This window comes from Rousettus aegyptiacus, unplaced genomic scaffold (assembly GCF_014176215.1).
Source record: "Rousettus aegyptiacus isolate mRouAeg1 unplaced genomic scaffold, mRouAeg1.p scaffold_m13_p_14, whole genome shotgun sequence".
NCBI lineage: Eukaryota > Metazoa > Chordata > Mammalia > Chiroptera > Pteropodidae > Rousettus > Rousettus aegyptiacus.
In genome coordinates, this window is record NW_023416289.1 from 24,874,971 (window position 1) to 24,885,314 (window position 10,344).

The 10,344-nt window shown below is 40.2% G+C and overlaps 1 protein-coding gene and 1 pseudogene across 1 annotated transcript; both read right to left on the reverse strand.

Annotated features, from left to right (window-relative positions):
* Positions 1–3,486: 3,486 nt before the first annotated feature.
* Positions 3,487–7,403, reverse strand: SDR42E1 (short chain dehydrogenase/reductase family 42E, member 1). Its single transcript, XM_016165883.2, is given in 7 exon segments — positions 3,487–3,658; positions 3,660–3,810; positions 3,813–3,905; positions 3,908–4,257; positions 4,259–4,612; positions 5,183–5,276; positions 7,394–7,403. Coding segments are annotated over 7 exon segments (1,224 nt in total).
* On the reverse strand, positions 7,057–7,175 carry LOC118611509 (annotated as a pseudogene).
* Positions 7,404–10,344: the final 2,941 nt, after the last annotated feature.

Below are 10,344 nucleotides of genomic sequence, written 5' to 3' on the forward strand. Positions count from 1 at the left end.
AAGGAGTTAGCTTTCTGAAAATAGACTGAGTTCCTTAAAATGGTCTTTTTTCAGCTGAGGTGTGGAGGGAGCAGAAACAACTTTCCACTCAATCCACATCCTGCCCCCTTCTCTGAACATCTTACAGAATTGGACAACTCCACCATGTCACATGGCCTCATCTCATCTTGACTTAGTTTACACATAATTCTAGCACAATGGCTATTTTCCCAGTCTTCAACAAATTAGAAAGAGTAAATTAGAAACCAAAAAAAAAAAATTTTTTTTTAAAGAGGGAAATACCATTCATTGGACGAATACTGAACTCCTGTTTTGTGTTAGGCAGTAGGGATACAGTAGTAAGCAAGACGAAGTTCCTGCTTTCAGAGAGCTTATCGGCATTAGACAAATAATTACTATTACAGCTTGTGATAACGGCTATAAAAGAAAAGTAGTGTGCTATAAGAGTTTGTAGCAGGAGGACCAAACCTAAAGTGCTTTGATCACGGAAGGCCTCTGGACAGAGACTTAAACTAAAACATGAAATAAACATTATACAGTTTTCAAAAAGGAGTGGGAGTCCTGAGGAACTTAGAACTCAGAAACCTGCAAGAAACCGGTGCAATTTTGGCAAAGAAATATGGCTTGAGATGAGCATGGAGCAGTAGGCAGGGGCCAGATCAGGCAAGGCCTCTTAGGTCACATTAAGGATTTTCAATCTGAACTCAAGGAGAATTTTGAGCAGGAAAGTAACACAAATTTACATCGTTATAGCATCACTCTGCTTGGCATGTGGACAATGGATTGAAGGGAGGCAGGAGTGAATGCAGGTGGAAAAGAGGTTATCATTGGAGTTTATGGGAAAGGTAACACCTGTATACGGAGCAACTTTGAGCTTTAGCAGAGTGTAGAATCAATGAGCTTAAAGGCAGGTTAGGTGTGTCAAGTTAAGGGGAGACAAAGCTCAGATTATCCCTGATTTTTAGCTTGAGAAATTCAATGAGACAGGTGACATTTACTAAGGAATGAAAGGCTGTAAGAATTTGAAGGGGCTGTGAATTCCATTTTGGATGCTGACTGAAAAGTACATGTGAAATATCCAGGTGGAGATGCAGAGGTAGTTAGGTGGCTCTGGAGTGCAGAAGAATGGTCTGGGCTAGAACTATAAATGTAGTAATATGTTTGGAATAGAGACGGAAATTAAAGCCAGGCGCTTAGACAAGATCAATTATGGAGAAAGTGTGGGGGCCTAGTTCTGAGCCCTGAAGAAATCGACCATTTAAAATGGGAGTGGAGCAGGTAAGAGAACTGAGGAGACGAAGGGGTGTGGCAGCAGACTCCAGCATGCCTCTAATGATCCCCACCTCCTGGTAGTCGTGTCCTTGTGTGGTCTCCTCCCACACGGATTAGGGCTCATCTGTGTAGCCAATGTGCTATTGTAGAAATGACAGAGCATGCCTGAGGTTGTGACTATAAAGCCATTTAAGACCTCGGAGAGCTGTTTCGACAATAAGAATCTTAAGGGTATTGTCCCTGAGCAGAAGCCCAAGGTAGAGAAGGACTTACCTCAAAGAAATTCATGGGTGTGACTTTTGCCTGATGAAGTGCAAATAAGACTAATAGGGGAAACATAAAGTACTCAAAATAATTATATTTACAGTAACACTATCTGCTTGAACTGAGATACAGTACAATATGTAAAGAGGCTTTTGGGACCCCCTAAATTCTACCTGATAGAAGCAGGCTGAGAAAACTATGTAGCTATAAATATGGGCTACTTTTCATGGAAAAGGAAAGATGATTCAGAGGGTGGAGCCAGGAGCCCAGACTCCAAGATGGCCCCTAACATTCTCCACATTCTGGTATTCACACGTTTGGGTAATGCCCTCCCACACTGAGTAGGATTGACCTGTTTAGTCTGGAGGTAACATGTATGAGCACCTATAGCATATCTAACATTCCAGATGCCATGGAATGTTAGGTATGCTATAGGTGCTCATACATGTTACCTCCAGACTAAAAAGCAAAAGCATCTTATAAGACTCCAAAAATATTTTACCCCAATCACTACCACCATGTTTATGCTGCAATTTATATATTAAAAGTATTTTCACCATACCACAACAAACTGTGTGAGGTGGGTAGGCAGGTTTATAGAGGGGGCAAATACAGACATTCCCATTTCCTAAATGAGGGAACTAAGGCATAAGAGGCTTCAGTTAACTTGATGAAGGCCACATAAAACATTCATGGTTGCATGTCTTCTGGTATCAAGTTGAGTTCTTTTTCCAAAACATCCAAGCAACATTCACTCGGGACTGTTCATCTAGCATCCTCCTTCTACAGATACTCTCAGAACAACTCTAACATTACTTTCTACAGCAATCTATAATGTTTTCTAATGTTCTAATGCTGTCCTTTTTGTAGCTGGAATCATGGAGGGGTGAAGACTGTCTATCTTCTTTCCACTTTGGTTCTTGTGCAACAGGACAACTTGAACGTCTTCCAAGGCAAACCCCAAGGGTGGCTGCTCAACACTGCCATTGTTCAAAACACTCCTCATTGGAAAGTGCCTTTACAGAACCAAAATTCTTCCCACTAAGAAAACCAGTCCATTAGTTTACAAATCCTTCATTTTTAATTGGAAATGGCATCATCAACTTAATCATCTTCCTTAATCATCAGTTTTGTAGCTATTTCCTAAACTTCAATCTATCCTCAGAGACCAAAACTTTACAAACACTGAGTATATTCAAATACATGTTACAGACTTAGAGGGCACACCACAACGGCTTTCTAGAAAGGTCAGCAGCAACAGCCCCCTCTATAAAGAACACCTCAAGGAAGAAGACCCTCAAAAGCAATGTATAGTAACAATGTTAATAAAAATAATGGGTTAACTGTGTTAAATGGCACTTTATGTGCCATGTTTAATTTGATCCTCAAAAAAATCTTATGAGGTTGGATAAAGTCTATTTGTTTAAACATCAAACCTTAGCAGGTGGTCACACAGGTGTAATGCCCTATATCACAAAGGGCAAAAACTAATTCCCAAACTTATGCAGTGAACAGCTAATGCCTCCCCTACAACAGTCACCATCTCCTCGGAGGGTTGGTCTGTAGGCACCTGGCCCAATTTGGTGTTTTTCACGCATTTTCATGCCTGTTAGTGTTTTGCCATTCCCATATCAGTGTGTGTTTTAGTCCATTCTAAGTAGATGCAGAGTCTGTGGAATGGAAATAAGTATGTTTCTGGCTTCAGAGAAATTCAGGTTAAGACACTTCCAATCTAAGTAAGTTTAGGTCTGTGGCTCCAAAATGACTTCTACTGCACTCATCTAAAGGAGAACACAAGAAACAAAATTTCAAATTTATCTTTGCTTCTTTTTTCTCCCATCAGGATTAGCACGAGGAGGTAAGAAATGAAGAATTAATCCAAGAATCTATTCTTAAGTAGCAATTTGAGGAGCCAAAATTTGGCGCTAGCTATCTCTAACTATTTATAGCTTAAAACTTGCCTTTCATGAAACCTATCTCAGCAAGTGTGATCAGCTCCTTACTTTTATCTCCTCCTTCATGTGATAGAATCATAGAAGACAGCCATGTGAGAACTGCCATAACCAAGAGTAAGACTAACAGCTCATCCCAAACAAGACACTCAGAATCACAACTCTTAGAAGTGACCACGGGGTTTAAATCATTCAATTACTTACTGGAGGTCAAATGGCCGAGCCTCATAACTTAGCTCCTTCTTGGCCTTTTCTAGGCTAAAGTAATGTGAAATGACGGTTTTGTAAACTTCTGTGTGGATGAGAAAGGGCTGGAAGTTTAGAGTCAACCCAAAATGATGTGGGCCATCTCTGTTAGGAAAGCGAAGCAGTAGAGGAAGGTCAAGGGCAGATGAATGGATGGGAATGGGTAGCCCTCAAAGGCCAGAACAACTCGAAGTTGCTCACGGGTATGCCATCTGAGATGAAGTAGGGCTGCCCTGAGGCAATGTGGCCCTTGTCAGCTTTCAAGGCCTCTGAGGCCAGAATGTGACCCTGCACCAGGTTATCCACATGGACAAATTCAACCAGGCTCCTGGGATCCCCCTACATAAACTTGAACAGGCCTTTCTCAATGTAGCTCACTATCCTGGGAAGGTGCCTTTGTTCTCTAAGCCTATAAATGCCAGCTGGCCTCAAAGCACAAGTTCTCAAGATAACATCACTTCTTTCCAGCGCTGTACCACTGGCCTCCAGCACCTTCTTCTCTGCATTAGTCTGAGAGTAAGTTAGGCAGAGATTCATCTCCATTTCTGATAACTTGGCCTCTGAAGACAACATTGAAAGTGCTACTGTAAACCAATCTTGGCACCCTTCTCCTCCTGCAAGACTGGAGGGTATTGTCTGTGTCCCCCACAATGACTTCTTCAATCAGGTTTCGATTCAGTTGCTTCTGCCCTTCTATACCATAAAAAGGAATATGGAACACACAAGTGACATCCACATCCTGGAAGGCTTTCTCTATACTAGGAAGGTGGTGAATGTCTCCATATATAAACTTAATTCCTTCTGGAATGGTTTGCTCAGGGCTGCTGATGTCAAACAAAATCACATGGACTCCTTTCTGGTTCAGAGCACAGCCTAGGCTGAAATGAAAATGAGTAAAAGTTAGATCAAATCACTATTAAGCTACGCCTAGGAGAAGTGTATAAATAATTTACTAAGTCTCCTTGGCTTATCCTGTGTCTCTCACTTTACATGTTCATTGGGGGTAAGTCTTACCTATGCAAATATTCAAAAATGAGAATCCTCACATCTACTTAAATTACAACGAGAGAGGCTTTATCTTCAAAGATGGTGGCATCTACAAGTCACATTTTTTCCCTCTGTTCTAGGATCCACCACAAATTCTTTGGAATATTTATGAATGATAACATAACTGTGAAAGAATCGCTATTATTTTAAATTGTTTCTGGTCATGTGAATATCTCTTCTCTCCGATTTAATGGCTTTATAAAGAATTTTTCTTAAGTTAGACTATATCTACAGTTCTCAATTTCAGTATCTGAACAGTGGGCAAAATAGTTCTTTCCTGCCTTAACACTATTCAAACAAGTAAAAGTCTATACTGTATTAATGTCAGAATTGAAAGCTATACTTTTTCCAGCAACTACCAGTAAAATAAGTCCATGGACATATTTTATAACTGCACTGACCAGAAACCAAAATAGCCACCTCCTCCTGTAATGAGGACATCTTCCTTCAGAGATTTTTGGGAGTCCGTATGTGGCAGTCAAAAGTTAACTGGACCTGTAATCAGAGAATTATGCAACACTGTTACTGATCCAAATGCAAATGTGATTGTCTCTAATTTGGGGTTAACAAACAAAAAGGCAGTATGCTCTAGTAGAAAGAAAAGCTAAGACCTAGGTTCTAGTCGTGGCTATGTGGGGTTAGCCAACTACTCCTCCTTTTCACTTTTGGGCTTCAAATTTCTTATGTAATATGAGGGCAGAAATAGCTGCCTTGCCTACCTGACAAGGTCAATATGAAGGTTAAATAACATAATTACCAGGGAGTGCTTTGAAAACCACAAAGCACTACAAATGTAAAGCATTATTCTTACATTTAATATTTGGGAAAAAATTAGAGCCTTTTTGAAAAAAAGTCATTCAAATTTGGTATGGAGAGGCCTTTTCCCTCATGCACCAAAAAAAAAAAAAAAAAAAAAAAAAATTAAGAACAGAATTCTAAAGCAAATTTCCAACATATTTTGCTTAAAATAGCATAGTGCAGCATGGTTTGTTTAACACTGGTGTTTTATTAACCCTATACATTAAAAAAAGAGAGTCACAAATTTCCTTAATATAGCAAACCACATTTCTCACCCCCAGGATATCTTCTAAGTACTGCATGTGCTCAGTGCCTATGGGGGTCTCACTTCTCTTTCCCTCCTCTTCTGTGCCAAAGAACAAGACAACATAAACAAAAACTGGGCCGCTTAACTCTTTCCACTTACAAAGAAATAGAATGGGGGGAATGCAGGTCCTCAAATGCACTAGGAACGCACATGCTCACTCGCTCAAATTAGTGGAGATACTCAGAGGTGTGGTTAGGCAGGGAGATTGCAAGCAGTCTCCACTTGGACAAGTTAATCCCTCTGAGCCTGCTGCTGTATCTAAAAAGTAGAGCTGATAATAAGCTCACAGGCTTACGAGGACTGAATGGGATAGCACATAAAAAAGGCTCAGCAAAATGCCTGACATGGATGGGTGCTCCACGGATTTAATTTCTTGAATTCCATTTTCTTCAAGCTCTAGAGTTTAGGGATTCGATTATTCTATTACACTCCCACATACAATAATTAGTTCTCTCAAACACACAGGGTTACAAAAGTTTGACAAGTTCTTCTGGATAAGTGTACTAAGTAGACCAGATTGCCAGGAAAACTAATCATATCATTCATGCAGAAATTAGTTTGTGACAACTGAAGACAAGATTCAACAAGTGACTGTCAGTGGCTTGAAGGTATACAGAAAAAGAGTAACAAATATGAGGAAAATTGAGCAAATAGTGTGGAGGATGGCTGATGGACTCCAAAGGTTTGATTCAGCAATTCTGTAGCTGTGCTTATGAGATAATGCGTAAAGAATGAACATACCAGCATCCCCTTAATCTACCTAACAGTGTCCTTATAATTCTATTATTTTCTGAGTACAGACCACTCCCATTTGGATTTGAAGCAGTCATAAAACTAAGTGTAGTCAATTCTAGTATTTAACATTATCACATGACTTTGTTACAGGTGCTGTTTCTAACTAAACACTATACACAGATGTCAGTCACTGAGGTTTCTTTCCTTCCTTCCTTCCTCCCTCCCTCCCTCCCTCCCTCCCTCCCTCCCTCCCTCCCTCCCTCCCTCTCTCTCTCTCTCTCTCTCTTTCCTTTCTTTCCTTTCTTTTCTTTCTTTCTTTCTTTCTTTCTTTCTTTCTTTCTTTCTTTCTTTCTTTTTTAGGAGAGGCAACCCTTGGTTGACTTCACAGATTGCAAGGACCTTGTCAGTTTACAATCCTTTATTTTTTATCTTTTACATCTATAGCACCTGGTCTTCCTAGGTGGTCTCCCATCCAAGTACTAACCAGGCCCGACGCTGCTTAGTTTCTGAGATCAGATGGGATCGGGCTTGTTCAGGGTAGTATGGCTGTAGACTCACTGAAGTTTCAATCCGGACTTCTTACATTCACCTCCAGGACCTGGTGCCAATATCCCTCTCTGACTTCATCTCACACTCTTCCACCATTAGTACTCTACACTCAATCACCTGGACTTTTTTCCTTTTCCTTAAAGATGCCAAGATCATTTGTGCCTTGAAGTCTATGCACACTTGTTTCACCTCAGTGTGAAATACTATTGCACCAGATCGTTACCTGGTTGCATCTTTGTCAGTATTTAGGTCGGTTCAAGTGTCACTCAATCGACACTTCTCTGATCACCCTACCTAAAACAGCCCTCCCTTACTGTAAAAGATGCTTTGTTTTCTTCATGGCACATTTTACTATCTAAAATTACTGTTGATCTCCTTCCAACAGAACATGAGTGCCATGACAACGGAGTCCTTCGGCCTTTTTTACTTGTATGTCCCTACCAGAACCTAGAACATAGTAGGTGTTCAACAAGTACATGCTGAATTTATGGATGATTTTGAACCCTGTGAATGACATCCAATTTTGTAAGATTATGATGGGCACAGATAATGCAGGGCCCTGCAGTGTCTTTGTTATATATGCCAATTAACACTGCCATTTTGATTTAACTTATCTCCTAAAAAGTTCTGGAATAAAAACGACATAAAGCTAAATGAGACAGATCTCCTGCATCCTGGAACTTACAATGAAGGCAAGAGGCTTTTGCAAATATCTAAAGTTCAAGGCAAAAGGAGAAAACAAGATTACAGTAATAATGTCAGCATAAAAAGGTGCTGTGTGGAGCACTGAGGTGGGGTGGGAGGGGAAATTGATCCTGAAGGCCAGATCAGCGAAGACTTCATCAAAGAGTGAGCATTAGAGCTGAACCGAAACAATGGGAAGACTTGGGTGGGCTCATTTGAGGCAGAGGGTTACTACAGGCTGAGGGAGCATTATAAATGAATGAAATGGCAATGGGGAAGCCTGGTGTGGGTGACTAATATGGCAAGTCTGCTGTGGCCAGTGTGAAAACTGAAGACAAAGCAAGTAGCTGGTAATTTAGGGCAGAAGGATATCTTGGGGTTAGATTGGAGACAGCTTTGAGTTCCCTTTGGGGGAGTCTGAATTCTATTCTGCAGACAACAGAAAGACTTTTTAGGTTTACAGAATGGCACGCTCAGTTGGTGCTTGGGAAAAACTAAGCTTTCCCTGCAGGAGGAAGCACCTGGGAAAAGGCCACAGTCTAGGTAAGGAGTGATGAGGATATGGGCTACTGTGCTTTCGGTGAGGACAAAATGCCATTGTGCTCAGGTGAAATTAGGATGGGAGCTGGCAAGCAACCGAATGACGCAGCAGCAGACAGTGTCCAGGTGAAGTTTGAGACAGGTGTTGTCACTAACTGAACAAGCACCTACAGGTTTTAGGAATGTTCTGTCTGATGAGTAAAATTTTGATTAATAGGATATGAGCTTAAGATATTCTTAATATCTCTACAAGCCTTTCATTTCAAGGGATTCAGACAATGGACAAGGCCTCAAACAGTCCAGTTAAGAAAATTCCAACAGAATTTCTCCCCAAGCTCCAATTAGTCTTTGTTTTTAAAACTGCACATTACAGTCCAGGCTCAAGACCACACGGTTCATGTGCGTATTAGCCATGCTGGGGACGTACAAGTTCAAACTATTAATGGTTCAGAGTACCCATCAGCCTATTTATGCTACTCCTCATTACCTTCCAACTAATTTCAGAATGATCTGAGGCAAGAACTTATATAACTGACCTAATCAGGAAGGTCAGAAGAGAAAGGTGGCAACCAGTAAGGAAAAAATCAAGGATTTAGCAGGATAAACAGCAATGAAAAGTTTCTACCAGGTCAGCAAAACCATCATAGATTGTAGATTACCAGCTATTAATGGTACCTTCCAGAAGCCACCTCCTCCCTTCCTGGCTCCCTACAATTGCACACAAAAACTGCAGTAAACACATTTTGCAGGAAACTACAAAAAATTCCCATAAACATTAAGCCAGAGGGATTAAAAAAAAAAAGTATACATATATTTTCTTCAATCGGCTGCTTGATTTTTATATACTTTATGGCTTCTGTTTTATTCATTCATTTCCACCTGATTCCTTCTAGGTTGGGCACTCAGGCTGGCATTTATAATTGCAACTGCTGTAAGGCTCTTTTGAAACGTGGCTTTGCTCAGTAATTGCTTTCCTCTGAATGAGGGGGGGGGGGTGGAGGGGAAGGGTCACATTTGACCTGAGCAGTCATTTCAGTGGATACAGGTTAAAGTTAAATCCATGATCAAGAAAAAGGAATCTTAATTACAAACAGGAAAAAATGAAATTTAAAACCTGCCTGACCTCTTGATAATACAAAGATAAAGTGAGGGTAATAAAGTTGACATCTCACAGGGAAGTTATGAGAAGAAACTCATAAAAATGACTACGAGTGCTTTAGGTTTACAAAGACCTAATTAAATGCTAAGGATCAGTAATAAGAACCTTAGATTATGCACACAGTTCCTTCATCCCAAGAGTTCAAGATGATGATGTTACTAACCTTCTGGTATTATAATGCAATGTACAAATCTAGGTGCCACTAGAGTATGAAATAGAACTGAGGACTGCTTTCATAAAAATAAAAATTACTGTATTTACTTTAAGAAAGAAAAAAATACCTCCAGGTATAGTTTAACCCTATGATGGCATGTTTCAAATGACTTGTCCAAGTACTGACTAGAGGCAAAAGGTAACTATATATTTACTGGAAAACACATTGAAAGTAGAGGGCTTAGAAATGGTGCTGTTCAAACTCCATACATGATCTGAAAATTATTTGTGTTTAATATAAAGCAGCCAAAGGAATAAAGATGGGTAATTGTTAGAGATGATAAGGAGAATAACCCTGATATAGGTAAAAGGGAGGTGAGGTATAAAACCAAAATGGCCAAACATTTTTCTTTGGGAAGAAAATTAATGAAGGGCATAACACCAAGTGGGAAGTCGAGACTCATAACGGATAGAGGTATTTGTGCACACTGCTTTGAACGTAACTGAAGGTGACAGGGCAGCTGTCTAACTCTCATCACCCTGATTAGGTGTGTCAAATCTTCCTGTCCAGCTACACACTCAAATTAACAATACTCAAGTTAACAATACTACCTGATATGCTTGAAAGTTGCTAAAAG